Source organism: Microcaecilia unicolor, chromosome 3, assembly GCF_901765095.1.
Source record: "Microcaecilia unicolor chromosome 3, aMicUni1.1, whole genome shotgun sequence".
NCBI classification, from domain to species: Eukaryota; Metazoa; Chordata; class Amphibia; order Gymnophiona; family Siphonopidae; genus Microcaecilia; species Microcaecilia unicolor.
The window spans coordinates 364,322,229-364,341,681 of NC_044033.1; the positions used below are offsets into that span (position 1 = coordinate 364,322,229).

General features: G+C 40.0%; 1 protein-coding gene across 1 annotated transcript in view; it reads right to left on the minus strand.

Moving 5' to 3' along the window:
• FAM184A (family with sequence similarity 184 member A) overlaps positions 1 to 19,453 on the minus strand; it is a 306,691-nt gene that overhangs the window by 231,113 nt on the left and 56,125 nt on the right. The window contains exon 4 of the mRNA XM_030198559.1: positions 6,837 to 7,018. Within this exon, the coding sequence (XP_030054419.1) occupies positions 6,837 to 7,018 (182 nt within the window). The remainder of the gene's footprint in view (positions 1 to 6,836; positions 7,019 to 19,453) is intronic.

The window sequence follows — 19,453 nt, forward strand, 5'->3', positions numbered from 1 at the left end:
AGAACTTACCCATACTGCAGCAAGATTAAGTGATCATATAACGTGGGTTCACTTATCAGACATCAGGCCTGTAAGAGAGGATGACACGGACCCAAGATAATGCTACCTGTTACAATGGGAGCACATGCACCTTATGGAACTGTACTTTGGGCCTTCCCAGATCTGGTTAGAACATACTGAGGATTATCCTTGAGAATTAGTAATTCTGAAGGCTTCTTTTAATTTGACCATTAATAATTTTACACAAAGACGCTATTATGAACAAACAACACAGGGAAAAGTTTAAACAAATTTTTTAAATGGATAGCACATCCGTTGTTAGTAGTATTACTAGTTAGCATAGCATTAGTAATTTGGAATTGTTTCCTGACTTATAAAGATCTGGAAAAGAAAAGAGATAAAGATCAAGAATGTATAAAATATGACTGTACAGTAAAGTACAAAATGAGGAGTTATAGAAAACCTAAAGTATCTGACCACAAAAACAGACATAATATAAACACTTGAAAGAAAATGTTCTTTAGCTATGACGGCCTAGGGAAATAGAGTGAAGAGACATACCACATCTAAACCTAGCTCAAACACGCTAATAGAACTATAGTGTTGTGAACACTGTAAAACAGTGTTCAAGGGAGGTTTGTATAGAAAAAGAATGGAAAACTACAGGAGGCTTGTAAAAAGGCTGAGAGGAAGACCTTGCAAAGGAATGTGCACATGATCAGTGGAAAGCTGAATTGTGCAAACACAGGAAAGAACAAGTGTCACCTGACATATGAGATTAGGAACAGATAATGTCTGACAAAAGAAATGCTGACTTGTGGTTAGAAGAAAAAGCAAGGAAAAAGATCAGATGTGAGCAGGGTGTACAAAGTTTAAGTAAAGAACAGCCAAAATATTCTGTATATAAGTAAAGACAGAAAAATTGTTAGCAAGCAACTGCATCTCTGTACCTGATGAGATTGTTCTCATATGTCTTGCTTCCTATGTAATGTTCTTACATAGCCCTGTCATGGCATTGGCAGTTGATTAAAAAATTATAATAAAATTATTATCTTACTATATGTACTACATCATTTTCTGCATTATTGGCAAGGAAATTTAACACACCCTAACCACTAGGCCACTCCTCCAGAGGGAGCGATTTCCAAATAGCTTGTTGGAGGGTTGGAGAGGTTGAGGATGTTCTTTTGAGGGGTTTGGGATAGCGGGTGGGATTATTTGGGCACTGCAGGGAGTCCTTTTCAATTCTTTGGTTGGAATTTATGGGCCATGCTTGTGAATGAAGTGTGTGGGCTGGGAAAGACTCTTGTTTCTTGTTTGCCTCAGGGTGAGGGCTGGTTGGCTTTCTATGGAATCTGCATGTTATTTGCCTGGGATGAGAGATATCATGTTTGCATGAGTTCCTTACAGGGTAAATCTGTCCGCTTGGTTTCCTGGAATGTGTGTGGGATTTCCTCCCCCCAAAATGCACAAAAATGTTAGCAGCTTTGAATCGTCATAAGGCAACTATAGTTGTCTCTAGGAGACCAGGTTGTCTCCTGAGGAGCACCTGAAACTGCACCAGCATTGGGTGGGAATGATTCATTGCTCCCCTGCTTCTGGTCAACTTGGAGGCGTGGTGATCTTAGTGTGTAAATCTTTGGCTTATAAGTCTGAACTTCTGTTTAAGAACCAGGAGGGATGATATGTAGGAGTGCAGATAAATTTACAGGTTAATTATGACACATCCTTTCTATCCAAATTACTACAGGTATGCCACCCTTCTGCCAACCACCCATTATTAGTGATGGGGGTATGAATTTGGTACTTGATTCTCGAATGGACCACTCTCCTCCCCTGGGTTGCCTAGAGGAGGGGGAGCAGAGCGCTCCCTTTTGCAGTTTTGTACAATTGTGGATCATGTTGATCCCTGGTGCTTACTCCATCCAGAAGAGAGAGATTTTACCCACACTTCTTGGGTACAACACATGCTATCTCATCTTGACTATATATTGTCAGTACAGCTTTTTTTTCCGCATGTGCTCTCTGCTACAATTGGTCTGGAGGAAATTTTGGATCATGCTTTGATTTGGGTTGACATGGATTCAGAACCTTATTTCCGGCAATGCTCAGGGTGGTGTTTTCCCGCCTATTGCTTTGCTTCCCTTGACTTTGGTAAATATCTGCAGATTCGATACAGTGAATCTCATAATCAGCAGCATATGGATGGCCCATGTCTGTTTTGGCCTACAGCAAAGAATTCATTACTGCATATATTAGTGTACACAACAATAGTTATAGTTTATTTAGGCTTGTTATACTGCCATTAACTAACTAGCAGACCACAGTGATATACAATTCTAAAAACCAAGAGAAAATGGAAAAGAACTACAAAAATGAACAGGACAGTGATCAAAGATCCCAATCATTCACCCTTACATGCATTAGTGGAGGGAAGAAAAGAGGAAGATGGGAATATTGCAGGAACTTGGTGGAAAAATGATAGCGCCTTCTGTGAGATTAAATGCTTGCTAAAAGAGCTATGTTTTGAGTATTGCTTTGAATCTTTGAAATGACAGTTATGAACGAGAGGCATAGAGTTTCAAAGGAAAGGTGCAGCAAAGAAGAAAGCCCGATGTAGGGTCAATTCTAGTTGAACACAGTGGAAATTAGGTATGTATAATCAGTGGTCATTTACTCAGCGAATAAGACATGCAGGGGAATAAGGAACAGTGAGGTTAGAGAGATATGAGGGGTAACCCAAACAACGAGCTTTAAAAGCGAGTTTAAGAGTTTTAAAAATGATCTGTTGTTCTATTGGGAACCAATATGATTTAAGGAAGAGTGGAGTGACATGGTCGTATTTTTGAGCATGGTGAAGCAATTTGACAGCAGTATTCTGAAGGGTCTGAAGTTTCTTGAGAAGTGACCGAGAGCAACCGAGGCAAACAGTATTACAATAGTCTAGTCGTGATGAGAAGAGAGAGAATCAACATATGGAAGGTGTCATAATCAAAGAATCTACGAACAGAGTGAAGTTGACGAAGAATGAAGAATCCTCTTTTACATAAACCAGAAATTTCGTGAGAAAAATTTAGTTGAGAGTCTAAAGTTACACCCAAATACTGGAAGAATTTACTAGAGAGAGAGATTATAACCGAGATTTAAAGGAGAGGAAGGTGTTGATAGATTGCCTGTGAACCTGTAAACCAGTAGGCTGTCGTCTTATCCCTGTTCAAGACTAGTCCATGAGAGAGGAATCAGTCAGAGACAAGGGCCAGACAATCCTGTAAAAGTTGAATAAAAATGATAAATTTGTAGGGTAGATCAGTAGGATGTCATCTGCATAACAGTGAAATTAGATTCCTGAGGACTGAATGAGAGTTGCAAAGGGGCTAAGGAAGAGATTAAAGAGAAGAGGAAAAAGTACTGAGCCCTGCGGAGCCCCACATCCAAGAGAGTGAGTGGAAGAAAAGGAGAATGTTATTTGTACCTGAAAAGAGTGATATGTTAGAAAAGAAGAAAACCATGCAAGAACCATACCTGAAATATCCAAAGCCTTGAGACAGGACAGTAAGAGTCGAAGGCCGTAGATAGATCTAGTGAGATTGCCAGGACTATTTTATGTTTATCATGGTGAGAGTAAATTTCACTGAGTAACGCAATTATGTCCGTTTCTGTACTGAAGTAAGACCGGAATCCAGACTGTATAGGATGCAGTGCCAATGTTTTAATTTATGAATGATGAAACCTGAAATAAACTATTTTTTCAAGGAGTTTTGACAAAAAACACAGATAGAGACCTGGGCGGTAATGTGTAGGAACCTGGGGATCAAAAGATGGGTTTTTTGTTGTTGTTTTTTTTAATAATTGGGCGAAATACTGCCATCTTCTAACAAGCAGGAACTTGACCTAAAGAGAGACTATGATTGATAAGGAGTAGAATTTTACGAAGTAGCTCTAGTGTTGGTATTTTTAGCCACTGTGACTGAAAGGGATCTAAAGTGCAGGAGATAATCTTCATTGACGGGAGAACTTTAAAAAGAGAAATGGGGGTCTGAAGCTGAAAACAGGACAAAGCAGATAGCAGTATGGTAGAGTGTGTGATATTTGTGACCAACTGAGAGGATGAAAGGGTTTATTTCCGTTGGACTTTTTTTTGCCGCAAGTGGAGCTACGTGGGTGGGGGGTAGGTGGGCAGGCCAAAGCCAGGCCTAGCCCTAACCCGAGACCTTTTTGTCGTGGTTATTTGTTTGAGCTAATGAACTGTGATTTGAACTGTTTTGCGATCTGGAAGGAGCCGGACTAAAGTTTACCCAAAGTTGTAGGGAGGGTCAATCAGACATTCAGTCCACGCTTACGGGTGGGATGGTGTGCACAACTGGAAACTCGGCTCACATGGACAGGTGGGCGACTAAGTGAGAGGAAACTCGGCCTATGCCCACAGGTAGGCTGCATGACAAATCCCCATCCACTTCCACAAACAGTTCAAACTTCTCTTGCCTACAAATACTCTGTGGCTCCTCACTACTCATCTTCTCTCTTCCTTCGCCCTTCCTCATGAACTCTGTTGAATAGGTAAACCTGTTTTATCTGTTTCTTCTTCCTCCACTCAGCTCTGCACTTCAGCACAGTGGTGCATGCCTCAGAAGTCAATAATATCAGTATGGATGATAATTGATAGGAATAGCAACAATTACACAAATAAAGAACAAACAACCTCAGTGGCTTCAATGAGGATAGTATCAACCATGACAATCTATATGTTGAAACACCAGCTTACTAATATAGAAACATAGAAACATGATAGCAGATAAGGGCCAAATGGCCCATCCAGTCTGCCCATCCTCAGTAACCACTAACTCCTCCTTTTCCTAAGGAATCCTACGTGCCTGTCCCAAGCTATCTTAAATTCCGATACAGTCCTCGTCTCCGTGACCTTCACCGGAAGGCCATTAAATCCAAGTCGGCTTCTATCATTACAGCCTCTATATCTAGAAGTTTGTTTCCCTACTACAGACACTGATATACAAAGCTATCCAGATGCTACTCTTTTTCCGCTTTCTATAAGAATATAGCTCAAAACATTGTAGAGACTTATAAAAAGCTTTTAAAAACCCGCTAAATGTCACATGCGTTCCAAGTGAAGCATTTCAAAAGAAGAACACCTTTGCCAACTGTCATGTAAAAGGGAAGAAGATCTATTATGTTCTGGGGTTGTGTGGCAGCCAAAAGGCACAAAAAAATACTGTGCAGGTGAAGGAAGAAATGGATTAAATCAAATACAAATATATCCTAGAAGCCGGTCCTACAATCTATAAAGCAAGTGAAGCTGAAAAGAGGTTTAATAAGAAGATTTTATTCTATTATATTCTATTTGGGTATTTATAATCCGCCTTTAATCCCAATGGTGCAAAGCAGAGTACAAAACAAGAAAGTTCCAAATTAGAAGCAATTTACAAGAAAACTTTAGGTTGTAATACTTTTTTATTGTAAATATTCTGTTTCACATCATTAGTTAATTCAAGAAACATGTCTAGTAAAAGATACGACTTAAGTGCCTTACAAAAAAAAAAAAGTAAAGAGAGCCACGGTTAATATTTCAACCAGAATATTATTCAAAATTCTGGTTACTTGAAATCCAAACGATCGTTCACAACATACCTTAGAAATCACTCCCTTTACTGAAGGAATATCAAATGACAAATTTGTCCAACTTCTAAAATGATTTCTATTACTAGTGAAACGGAGAATCCCTCCCACTGATTCTGAATTCTGTCCATGAAAGTGAATCCAATTTAAACCAATGAAACTTGTTTGAAAGAGGAGTGGCTGCATGAAATTTTCTCAGGTTAAATATTGGCCTCACTGATGTATATATTGGTAATTGAAGCCGTTTCCTTAACTGCATATTGATAGAGCAATATAAAGAGTTACAATAGTCAAGATGTAGTAACAATATTGCTTGAGCTACTGTCCTAAAACTAAAGGAGACAGGAATGTATTGCTGTCAATCTTTGCAAATTTAAAAAACTTTTTAACCAATCCATTTACATAAGAGTTGCATTCCTGGATCAGACCAAGGGTACATCTAACACAGTATCCTGTTTCCAACATGACCAGTCCAAATTACAAGAACCTGGCAAAGTACCAAAAAGCAGCAAGATTCCAAGCTACTTAACCCCAGTGATAAGCTTTAGCTTTCTCCATATCTACCTTGATAATGATGTATAGACTTTTCCTCCAGGAATTTGTCCACACATTTTTTTAAACCCAGCTACATTAACTGCTTTTACCATTTCCTCAGCAATAGGTTCCAGAGCTGAACTGTACATTGAATGAAAAAATATTTTCTCTTATTTGTTTTAAATATGCTACTATGTAACTTCATGGAGTGTTCCCTAGTCTTGGTACATTTTGATGCATAATGAATTCACTACAGGCAACCGTCTAATAGCAGGACAGTATAAATGGATGAAGATATCACAAAATGTTATAGCCATACAGTTTTCAAATGGTTAAAAATAAAAAAAATGCATAAAAATTATAGATTGAGTTTTGTTTTTTAACCTGTGAGCCTCTTGCTTTAGGACACTATTATGCAAAAGTACTCTCACTATGGAAACAAAATAACAAATATAAAACAGAGAAATTATTTCACAAATAGCTCATAGTTCCCTTTTGTTGCAGGCTCTACAATCAAATATTTGATTTTCACTTACTTTAAAACCCTCACCTTTGGATACATAATCCAATCAAAATCAATTATCAAGTAGTAGTGCCTGCAACAATGGCACTATTGCTCTCAAAATTCCCAGTTTTTCTTCTCTGCAGGAAGAAAAGATTAATTTGTCAACCTTCTCCAAGGCCAGGATTTGCTGCCGTTGTTTCTCATCCAGATTCTGATTTTTACTTTGCAAAAGTGATCTCTCTTCCTCCAATCGAGATATTTTCTCTTTTATCCTAGATGTTTCAGATTCTAGATCCTTTATTGTAGCTTCTTGTGTTATCTGAGTGGTTTGAAGCATTCCAATATGACCTAGAGAAGAAAAATAATCCTAGTTAATGTCATTTATTTATTTAGCAACATTTGGTATACCACCTTTCATTTAACATCAAGGCAGTTTACAATAAATAAAGTAACCAGACACTAAACTCAGTACATATAAAACAACACTAAGGAGACAAAAACAAAAAAAGTAACACAAAAAGGAATGGATTTGGATTGCAACAACAAGAGTTATCCTTTGATGATAAATCAGAAACATATAAGGGAAAATATGTCCAAAATAACTTAAAATCTAAAACTAAAATACAATTAAAAAAGCTTGTCTAAAAAGCAGGTTTAATGCCCATTTAAAATTCTTACTGAATGATTCTAATGAAGTTCAAGTGGAAGCGAGTTTCCCACAGTAGGAGCAAACAGTTAAAAGCAGCTTGTCATGATTTGTACAACCAAAGCTTTTTATGATGGGGCACCATCATAAGGTTTTGCTGTGACTATCTTAACACCTAGAAACTTTGTAAGGAATCAACAGGGCATATAAATAAACCTGTATTCCTGTGTAGTAAGCATGATGAGCAAGCATTAAAATGTTAAATTTGAGGCAAAATGAAAACAGGCAACCAGTGCTATTCCTTCAAAAATGGTGTAACATTGTCATGAACTTTTGTATCATTAAGGGGTCCTTTTACTAAGGTTCGCTAACAGATTTAGCACACTAGCTAAATGATAAAATGCCCATAGGAATATAATAAGCATCTCATCATTTAGTGTGCACTAAATCCATTTGCGCATCTTAGTAAAAGTACACCTAAATAACCAAATTGCAGTGTTTTGAAGCAGCTGAAAATATTTTATTTGGTATTTAGGACAGCCTATAAGCAATGAGTTACAATTATATAATCTACTTAATACTAGGGAATGTTAAAGTAGCTTTGTTTCCTCCTGATCCAGAAACCTGGTTAGGGAACGGATTTTTTTCAAATAATAGAATTTCTTACTATCTTTCAGATAAAACAAGCAAAAGTTACATTTATTGTCCCAAATAACACCTAATGAGGTAATCTGGTTTCGTATCTGCATTAGATGACTCGAATTTTTAAGGAACAAAAATTAGGATTCAAAAGTTGCAGCATACACATGATTCACATAAAAGGATGGGCAGTCTAGATAAGCCCAGATGGTCTTTATCCGTCATGTTCTATATTCATGTTTCCTTATATTACTCAAGCCTACCTTTTTAAGCCTCAGAACATAACCTCTTGCTCTAAAATTTCTGCTCTACTGAAAAAAGGAGAAATTATGTCTTACTTGATCATTTTCGTTCCTGTTGTCCTACCAGACCAGTCCAGACAAGTGGGTTTTGGTCGTCAACCAGCAGATGAAAACAGATACAAAACAGTTCCAAGTAATTTGCACCTTAAGCTTACTGTACATCTATATAATGTTTAGTATTTCAATTAACCAAGCAGTGATGCTCATGACCATGTGTTCAGTCAATATAAGATGACATATCCCAATCAGCCAATAGAATCTATAGCAATGGAGGCCAATATTCTACTGATACACAGATATTTCACAGAGTCAGGAAATGTGTGAAATTGAGCTCACTAGAGAAGCTTGAATACGAATTTACAGTGATCTGTGAAAAATTAAAGTAGAAGACTATCAATTATAAAAAGTTCTAGATTTTGGCCTAAAGCGCCTAAATCTAAGCACACTATATAGAAACTGGGGGTAAATGGACTATACTGATCCCCATCTGCCACTATCCTGTCAGAGTTCTGATAACACAGGATATAAGACTGGATAGCAAAAATTGCAAGTCAGAGGTTTATAATGAAATCAAGTTCCATAAACATCATAGCTGTGGAGTCAGTAGCATCAGTGGTCTATGCCAGTGAGCCTCAGAAGTAGCAGGTGTTCTGCTGCATTGCCCTAATCATTGACCTGACTAGATGAGCAATTGCGGCAAATTCACAAAACTGTGAAATAGCGTTTTCCAGCTTAACAGTGTCACTTAGCAAACCATCATTTTGAAATGAATCATCTGCTGGAGAGGCAGTGCCCCCCAGGTGAACACAGTAGCTGATATGAAAAAGATGGAAGCCGGAGACAAAAACAACTGTAGAAGCTGAAGACATATAGGAGAACTCACAAGCCAGTACTATAAAGGAGGTACGGAAGCTGTTTCAACAGATGGCCCATGCGTACTAGAGCTATGTAGGGGGAAATAGTAAGTACAGTCCTGAAGGCTGCTAGCGGCCACTGGAGGAACTAGGTGGCTGCATTATCTGTGGTAGCCAAGTGGTCATCGAATCTGAGCCAGAGAGGCAAGCATTGCATGTGTGACATCCAGGCAAGTGCTGCATCCATGCCATACAGGTCAGCACATGTACTGAGACTGCACCATCCAGACGAGACCTATATGGGCGCTACAAAAGCGAGCATTCAACCCATGAAATTGGGGTGAGAATGTGCTGGTATCATACAGGGAGTGCTGTATCTATGTCATCTAAGTGAAGATTGCACTCGTGCTATACAGGAGCCTAGAACCTTCGTGTGATATGCAAGTCACATCTGAGCCAGAGAGGCAGCTGTCATATTAGAGACCAACAGGCACCCGCAGTGATAGTGTCGGGCGCTGCTAGTAAGGCATCAGGTGGTCAAATACAGCCTATGTCCAACCACAATAATACTAGTGTCAAACCCTTTAGACTGATTTAACTATGGGAACAGGGACCTGCTACATATAAGCTCTACAAGACAACCATTTTACCTGTGCTATACATGCTCTGTTGTAGAGTCCAATAGGCAGTCAGTGCAATAGCCTCATAGAGCAGACCATAGTAACTACAGGCAGATAAATGGTAGTCTCTACAGCTGCGATCTACTGACTGCTTCTGCAGTCAAAACATACAAGCTGCTGTTGCAGCAGTAACATGCCACCCGCTGTTGAAGCTTTAAATTGCCTGCAGGAGGCACTGCTGCAAAATACAGGTCGCCAATTGATCTGTGAAGTTCCAACCGCTATTGCTGATGTGAAAGCTGCCTGCAGTCTCAGCTGGGAAATCCTGACTTCTGTTACAACCTCGATGATACTGCAGCTATGTACAATTGCCACTGTGACAGGTCTGTTGCCAAAGCAGCTACAACAAACTGGCTGCTGAAAAAGCTATGCTGTGTCTGCTGCCAATGCAACTGAGCCAAATATACTGCTGAAGAAGGCATTATCAACAGGTTACTGTTGGAGCTAAGAGAAGCAGTTTGCTGTTATCAAAATGAGATGCAACTGCTGCCACATCTAAGAAAGTAGACTGCCAAATCTTTGGTAAAATGCAGGCTATAAAAAGATATTCAGGCTAGCATTGCTTCTGGGATATGCCGGTGGGTACGATATGCAACTGCTGCTCAGGATGCTGCTGAAGCTATTTACATGCCAGTTGGTGCTATATCTAGGACATGCAGGTTGCTGTGGCACCAAAGAGATGCTACCCACTGTTGCAGATTCTGCAACTGTGATATGAAAGTTGCTGTTTAAGCTAAGAGAGGCAGTGCGTTATTGCAACTACAATATTTCAGCTGTCAGTGCAGCTGCGATATGCAGGATATTACTGCGATTGAGATATGTAGGCTGCTATGGCAGCCATGAGCATAGCAAAATAGGTGAAATGCACAATACGAAAGCTACAGCAAACTGTCAAAGAAAATTGCTTAAGCAGTTGAAATATGAAGGGCACTGTTGAAATCAAAATATACACAGTAGGCTGCTACTGCCACTGTGAACTGCAGGCTTAGCTGTATGCATGACAAAGAGAACACCACTGTAGCAGAATTATATAGATCAGGGGTTCCCAATTTTTTCAGCTCATGGCACACTTAGTGTCCGAGCAATTTTTCATGGCACCAGCCCCCTGGCCAAAGGTCTCTGCCCCCCCCCCCCCCCCCCCCCACGGCCACGTAGTGGATCTCCACACCTCCCCCGGTCACACAGGTCTCCCTTTGCCTGCAGTCCCCTCTTCCCAGCAAGTTCAGCACACCATTCCCTGCAGCCCCTCTCCTCCCATAAATCCTAAACACCTCTGGCTTCTCCAAATCCAGCATTGCTAGCTACCTTCCTTCCTGCAGGTCCAGGATCACTGCCACTTCCTTCTCCTTCCCCCGCCACCACTGCAGTGCTTGCAGCTTACATTTTGGGTCATCCGCGATTCACACAGGTAGGCACTACGGAGCCTTCCCAATAAGCTGTGTCTGGCCCTCTCCAATGCAACTTTTTATTGTGAGGGCTGGATGCGGAAGAGGGAAGTCCCAGCAGTGCCTGTGTGAATCACGGAGGCCCGAAGATGTAAGCTGGAAGCACTGCAGCAGCAGCGGTGGAAGAAGCAGGAAGCGACAGATTTCGGACCTGCGGGAGGGGAAGTAGGGAGGGATGCTGGATTGTGGGCGGCAGAAGAAAGGTCAAGATGTGCTCTCTAGCAATGAATTCCAGAGATTAATTACATGTTGATGGAGAAAGTTTTTCTTCGATTCGTTTTAAATTTACTACTTTGTAGCTTTATTGTATGCCCTAGTCCTAGTATTTTTGGAAAGAGTAAACAAATGATTCACATCTATCCGTTCAACTCTACTCATTATTTTATACACCTCTATCATATCTCCCCTCAGCCATCTTTTCTCCAAGCTGAAAAGCCCTAGCCACTTCAGCCTTTCCTCATTGGGAAGTCATCCCATCCCCTTTATCATTTCTGTCGCCCTTCCCTAAACCTTTTCTAATTCCACTGTATCTTTTTTGAGATGCGGTGACCAGAACTGAACACAATATTCGAGGTGCGGTCGCACCATGGAGCGATAAAAAGGCATTATGTCCTCATTTTTGTTTTCCATTCCTTTCCTAATAATACCTAACATTCTACTTGCTTTCTTAGCCGTCACAGCACAATAAGCAGGGGATTTCAACCCATCAACGACAACGCAGAGATCTGCTTCTTGGTCAATGACTACAAATGTGGAACCTTGCATGAAGTAGCTACTGTATAATTCGGGTTCCTCTTTCCCACATGCATCACTTTGCACTTGCTCATATTAATGTTATCTGCTATTTAGATGACCAGTCTCCTAATCTCATAAGGTCCTCGTGTAATTTTTTCACAATTCTCTTGCGATTTGAGAACTCTGAATAATATTAGCAAACTTAATTATCTCATTAGTTACTCCCATCTCTAGATCATTTATAAATATGTTTAAAAGCAGCAGTCCCAGCACAGACCCCTGGGAAACCCCACTATCACCCTTCTCCATTGAGAATACTGACCATTTAACTCTACTCTCTGTTTTCTATCTTTTAACCAGTTTTTAATCAACAATATGTAATTTATCTTTAAAAATGAGCGTGGTACCGGAAGATTGGAGGGTGGCCAATTTAATGCCGATATTTAAAAAAGGTTCCAGAGCAGATCCGGGAAATTATAGATTGGTGAGCCTGATGTCGGTGCAGGGCAAAAAAAACAAAATTACAGAGCATATTCAAAAGCGTGGATTAATGAGACAAAGTCACTTAGTGAAGGGAAATCTTGCCTTACCAATCTATTACATTTCTTTGAAGGTGAGCCGGTTGATATTGTGTATCTGCACTGTCAAATGGCGTTTGTCAAAGTACCTCATGAAAGACTCCAGAAGAAACTGGAGAATCATGGGATAGGAGGTAGTGTCTTATTACCAATAGTTCCACCGGTTCGTTTTTCAATTCTATCAGTACTCTGGAATACCATCTGGTCCAGGAGATTTGCTACTTTTCAATTTGTCAAATTGCCCCATTACATCATCCAGGTTTATAGAGATTTCATTCAGTTTCTCCAACTCGTCAGCTTCAAATACCATTTCTGCACTGGTATCTCTCCCAAAACTTCCTCGGTTAAGACCGAAGCAAAGAATTCATTTAATCTCTCCGGTATGGCTGTCTTTCTTGATCGCCCCTTTTACTCCTTGGGCATCTAACGGTCCAACCAATTCTTTTGCTGACTTCTTGCTTTTAATATACCAAAAAAAAACTTTTATTATGTGTTTTTGCTTTCAACGCAATCTTTTTTTCAAAGTCCCTCTTAGCCTTCCTATCAGTGTTTTGCATTTGACTTGACATTCCTTATGCTGTTTCTTATTTTCAGTCAGCTCCTTCTTCCATTTTCTGAAGGATTTTCTTTTAGCTCTAATAGATTCCTTCACCTCACTTTTTAACCATGCCAGCTGTCGATTGGTCTTCCTTCCTCCTTTTTTAATACACGGAATCTATTTGGCCTGGGCTTCCAGGATGATATTTTTGAACAGCATCCACCCCCGATGTAAATTTTTGAACCTAGCAGCCGCTCCTCTAAGTTTTTTTTCACTGTCCTTCTCATTTTATCATAGTCTCCTTTTTGAAACTTAAACGCTAACTTACCCCAAAGCTAATATCAAATCTGATATTATGATCAGTGTTATCAAGCAGTCCCATCACCATTACCTCCAGCACCAGATCATGCGCACCACTAAGGACTAGGTCTAGAATTTTTCCTTCTCTTATAGGCTCCTGTACCAGCTGCTCCATAAAGCAGTCTTTCATTTCGTCAAGGAATTTTACCTCCCTAGCATGCCTTGATGTTACAGTTACCTGTTATGATTCTGCCGGTCTGGCAGGGGAGGGGTGTAGACTTCATTCCTGATTGGCTGTCAGGGTTTGAGCTGACGCCAGTGGGTAGTACTTAAGCCTACATGTTCCTGCTTCCCCTGCTTTGGCGTTACGTTTCTTTGTGACTAAAGCCTTTGCAGTTCTCTGTCAGAACGTTGTTCTGTGCTCTAGTTTTGAATCTGTGTTCCATGTTCAGGGCTTTCTGTTTCTTTCCCTTTGTTTGGGATATCTCGTGGTAGAGTGTATGTGTGTATTCAGCTTGCTGTTTAGTTTCCTTTGTCTGGGTTCGTTTCTGTCAGCGTGTGTGTGAGTCTCAGTGGGGGCGTTGCCCCAGGCTGCTGGTCTTCCCTCAGGTTGTTTGTTTATTCAGTTATCTTCCTCCTCCATGTTCCTGCCTCTGACTTCTGGTTCAGTAAGTTTAACCTCTTGTGTACTGTGTCTCTGCCTTCTGTGTGTTTTAGACAGGGGATTTTCTTCATCCCTTTTGTATCTTTGCCTCTGACCTCTGGTTTGGGGGCTAGTTTACCTTTTGTTTCCTGTACCTGTCTCTGGCTTTTGTGGCTGTTAGTGGGCTCACCCTTTGCTTGGAATAAACTTCCTGAGCCCTTACGCCAAGCCCCCTCCCTACCCATCTTCAAATCCTTGCTCAAAGCCCACCTCTTCAATGTTGCTTTTAGGAAATCTAGACTGCCCCAATTTGACTGCCCCTACTTGACTGACTGTATATTTGTCCTTTAGATTGTAAGCTCTTTGAGCAGGGTCTGTCCTTCTATGTTAAACTGTACAGCGCTGCGTAACCCTAGTAGCGCTTTAGAAATGTTAAATAGTAGTAGTAGTAGACGTATGTGTTAGGCGGTGAGAGTCTGATATGTACAGACGGGGAGAGGGATCTTAGGGTGATAGTATCTGAGGATCTGAAGGCGACGAAAGAGTGTGACAAGGTGGTGGCTGTAGCTAGAAGGTTCCTAGGCTGTATAGAGAGAGGTGTGACCAGCAGAAGAAAGGAGGTATTGATGCCCCTGTATAAGTCGTTTGTGGGGCTCCACCTGGAGTATTGTGTTCAGTTTTGGAGGCCGTATCTTGCTAAGGATGTAAAAAGAATTTAAGCGGTGCAAAGAAAAGCTACAAAAATGGTATGGGATTTGTGTTACAAGAGGTATGAGGAGAGACTTGCTGACCTGAACATGTATACCCTGGAGGAAAGGAGAAAGAGGTGATATGTTACATACGTTCAAATATTTGAAAGGTATTAATCCGCAAACAAACCTTTTCCGTAGATGGGAAGGCGGTAGAACTAGAGGACTTGAAATGAGATTTAAGAGAGGCAGACTCAAGAAAAATGTCAGGAAGTATTTTTTCACAGAGTGGTGGATACTTGGAATGCCCTCCTGCGGGAGGTGGTGGAGATGAAAAAGGTAACGGAGTTCAAAAATGCGTGGGATAAACATAAATGAATCCTGTTCAGAAGGAATGGATCCTCAGAAGCTTAGTGGAGATTGGGTGGCAGAGCCGGTGGTGGGAGGCGGGGCTAGTGATGGGCAGACTTCTACTGTCTGTGCCCTGAAAATGGCAGATGCAAATCAAGGTCAGGTATACACATAAAGTAGCAGATATGAGTTGGGCAGACTGGATGGACCGTACAGGTCTTTCTCTGCGTCATCTACTATGTTGCCCAGTTTGTTAGCCTCCCTAATTTCCGATAACATTTCTACATCCGTCTGTTCATCCTGGCCAGGCAGACGGTAGTACACTCCTATCACTATTCTTTTCCTCCTTTACACATGAAATTTCAATCCAGAGGGATTCCAAGATGTGTTTTCTTTTCTACAGAATTTTCAATCTATTTGATTCAAGGCCCTGCTTAACATACAATGCTACCCCTCCACCAATTCGCTCCACCCTATCACTATGATATAATTTGTACCCCGGTATGACAGTGTCCCACTGGTTATCCTCCTTCCACCAGGTCTCAGAGATGCCTATTTTATATCTAATCTTTCATTTAGTGCAATATATTCTAACTCTCCCATCTTATTTCTTAGGCTTCTGGCATTCGCATATAGACATTTCAGACACTGTTTGCTGTTCCTATTTACAACATGCTTAGTACTTGACAGTATTAATTTGCAATCTTTTAATTTTAATTTTTATTTATTTAAGGACACCTGATCTATTATGGTCTCTTTTGTAACCTCACTATCGGGATACCCTATCTTCCCTGTTTTACTGATATCTTTGAAAAATATCTTATTCCGAACCATGTGCTTTTCAGCGACTGTCGGCCGTCCCCCAATTTCTGTTTTTCTTTTAGATTTATTAGTATAATGGTATGGAAGGGTGAATGAGTTAAATTTCTTCATCTGTAATAAAGGGTTTTATAATGTAAACCATTTTGGTCTGGAAAAGGTAAGTGGTACATCAAGTTTTTAAATAAACAATCTGGTAATCTGTAGTTTAGAAAAGACCTGTAATGACTGAAATGAGTGCCCTGCAGATCTGAACTTTTTGGAACTATGGAGAATTCAACACTAAGTTAATTCCAAAGTACATTGTTTTGTTAAAAAAAATTGTTGTACAAAACTAGACAGAATAAACAATTTAAAAATCTGCTTGGTCATGGTAGCTCTCCCACGGCAAAAATTATCTTCCACTCATGATTAATTTAACTCGATCTTTTGTCTATGCTGGCAAGGTTTCACATTCTGGGGCTTGGAAGGTCCCAGAAAATTTCTCCTGGTTAGAAAATACAATTTTTGGAGAAAATTCCAAGACACTTCCTGAATGTGTAAGGCAGATTAGAGGCAGAAAAAGTTTGGTGGGTTATTTTATAATCCTTGATAACATCTAATGTCTTCAAACTTGTCTGCAAAAATATTCACTCTCCCACAACACATCAGCAAACCTATCCTACTTATCCTCTCCAAGCTCAGATTCCATAATCAAGCACTTCTCAAAAAAAACAAACACCCTCCCCCTCCTACCAAAAAAAAATCAATACCTTATAGGCCAAGTAGATTACATACATCTCTCTTTTGATTATAAGGAAGCAAAATTATGCTCAGTATGCTCCTCATATCAATTGAGAGAACTTCTACATTTACTCACAAGAGTATGCATATGACTAGCTGTACAGTCCTTGTAGTCTGCCGTGTTAAGACAGGGGGAAAGGAGAATCAAGACTAAATGCAAGGTTCTCAGCAAAATCAAAGATAGCAAGAGGAATAGTTAACTGACAAAAAATCTGCCTAGCAGTAGAGGCAAAAAAAAGCAAGATTGCTTATCTGTAATAGAGATTCTCCATGGATACCAAGGGAATGCATCTACACTATCCCCCCTTCATCCCTGTTTTATATGTTAGCTAGCTATATTATGAACTGACAGGGGATGGTTACTAATGTGGAAACACTTGTGAATGCTCAGGAGGCACTTTACATGGCTTTCCTGTTGTTTGGGTTTGCTTTGTTTTGTTTTTAAGAAGAGCTTCTGTCCAGTCTAGGAGCAGCCATAGATTATGTCACTTACATGCGGTCTGCATTTCCCTGTCCATGGAAAACCTCTATTACAGGTAAGCCGACAAAGGCAATGCCATCTATAGCTGCTCCCAAACTGCACTGCAGCTCTTCTTTAAACCCCCCCCCCCCCCCCCCCCCACACACACACAAAAACAACAACTCAGAAATGCCAGTACAAAATACCTGAGCCTGTGCAGGTGTTCCCACATTAGTAATCACTCCCTATAAGTCAGTTTATAATATAGCAGAGTAGAATATGAAGTAGGATTGGGGAGGGGGTAGCGTGGCTGTTTCCCCTATTATAGGTAAACATCTTGCTTTCTCTGGACTACACACATGGATGATTCTGAAATTGAGGGCTGCACTGGCTCTGTGTTGTACAACCAATGTTTTTTATTAGTATTATTTGAACAGATGGAAACATGATCAAAAAAGTTCTTTAAAGTAAAAGGTTTCTCAGCATGGTATGATCAACATGCAACTTCCCAGTAAGATGCTGAATCCAGGCAGCAGTGCTTAGTAAAAGAGCAGATTAATAAATACTATGCTGTTGTGCATATATCCAATAATGAAATGTTTCTCAGGCTAACTACAGATGTGGTGGTGTTGTCTTACAACAAGTCAATACAGTCTGATATACAGTTCTATACAAGGTACATTTGATCACTTGAATGCTTGGACTGTTTAGCTTGAAGGAGATGAATAACTGAGAACATTTTCTTATTGCTTGTGATGCATGTAAATAGTATATTAATACACATCTATAGTACAATATGTGTGCACAGCAATATGATGGATGGATGTGAAGCTTTGAAAAATAAATCAGAAGGACCTAATTGATTCATATGAAATTATGACACTATCCGTAAGATGAAATTTAGGATGAGTATGCAGTACTACTCTAAGAATTGCATGCGAGGAGGGCTCGTATTTTACTCATTTGTTTGGCCAACGTTAACAACAGTCCTTTCCAAGAAAGAATTTAGTGATGATCACCTGATAAGCTTGAATGGCGCTTCCATAAGCTATGCAAATACAATATTAATGCCTCATGAAAGAAGTGGAGGACAAGTTGGTGGTCTAGTATGAAGGAACCCCCTTCACACAACTTGATACAAGAGAGCATTCTGATACTGGTTTATTACTGATATAGTCATGATAACCTGCAAAAGCAGAAGGATCTAGATGTATCAAATTAGTCTTTAGGTCTGAATTATAGAGGTGCAATAGATGCTCTATTAAAGTTAAGAAAGAACAACTGAAAGAATCTTGAGAGTGTTGAATACATCATTGAGAAAAATGACTCCATCTAAAGCCATAAGATTTTTTTAGTCACAGATCTCTTGGCGGAGTTTAAAAAAAGGTTTGGACAGCTTCCTAAAGGAAAAGTCCATAGACCATTATTAAATGGACTTGGGGAAAATCCACTATTTCTTGGATAAGCAGTATCAAATGTTTTGTACTTTTTGGGGATCTTGCCAGGTATTTGTGACCTGGATTGGCCACTGTTGGAAACAGGATGTTAGGCTTGATGGACCTTTGGTCTTTCCCAGTATGGCAATACTTATGTACTTATGTCTTATCTGATCATTTTCTTTCCTTTAGTCGCAGCAGATGAATCCAGAGGCCCACCCTATTTGTGTGGCAGTTCCTTTCAGTTTGTTCTATTCTGTTGGGCCATGTTGTGGCATTTTTCCATTTTAGATGGACTGTTGTAATTGGTTTATGCGTTGGTAGTTCTTGTTTGTCACTTTTCCCTATGAGGAAGAAGAAATGTTAGAATTCTGTTTCCTTCTGCTTTGTTATGAGAAATACTGATTGACCAAGGAGCTTTCTGTTCTATAAGACAGCTCAGTTCATCTCTCTCTTCCTCTACCTGCTGGTAGATAGTCACAACTCTCAAGTATCTGGATTGATCTGCTTCGACTAAAGGAAAGAAAATTATCAGGTAAGACATAATTTTTTGTTTGCTGCCATAATGTATTTCCTAATCTGCAGTCTAGACATTTAAGTTCAGAACTTATAGTTCCTATTAAAATTTACAAAATTCCTGTGCAAAGTCTACATTAGATGTTGCATTTATCTCAGAGAGAGAGCGCTCTGTGAAAGTCCTCATTGCATCCCCCTCGTAGTCCTAGTATTTTTTGGAAAGAGTAAGTAAGCAATTCACATCTACATGTTCCATTCCACTCAGTGGCGATGTAGTAAAGAACTGGGGTAGTGTGGGATATAGATGGTGGACATGTGGTAGGCTTGCAGCCTTTTGGAATGCAGATCAGGCTAGGCTTCATTACTGGC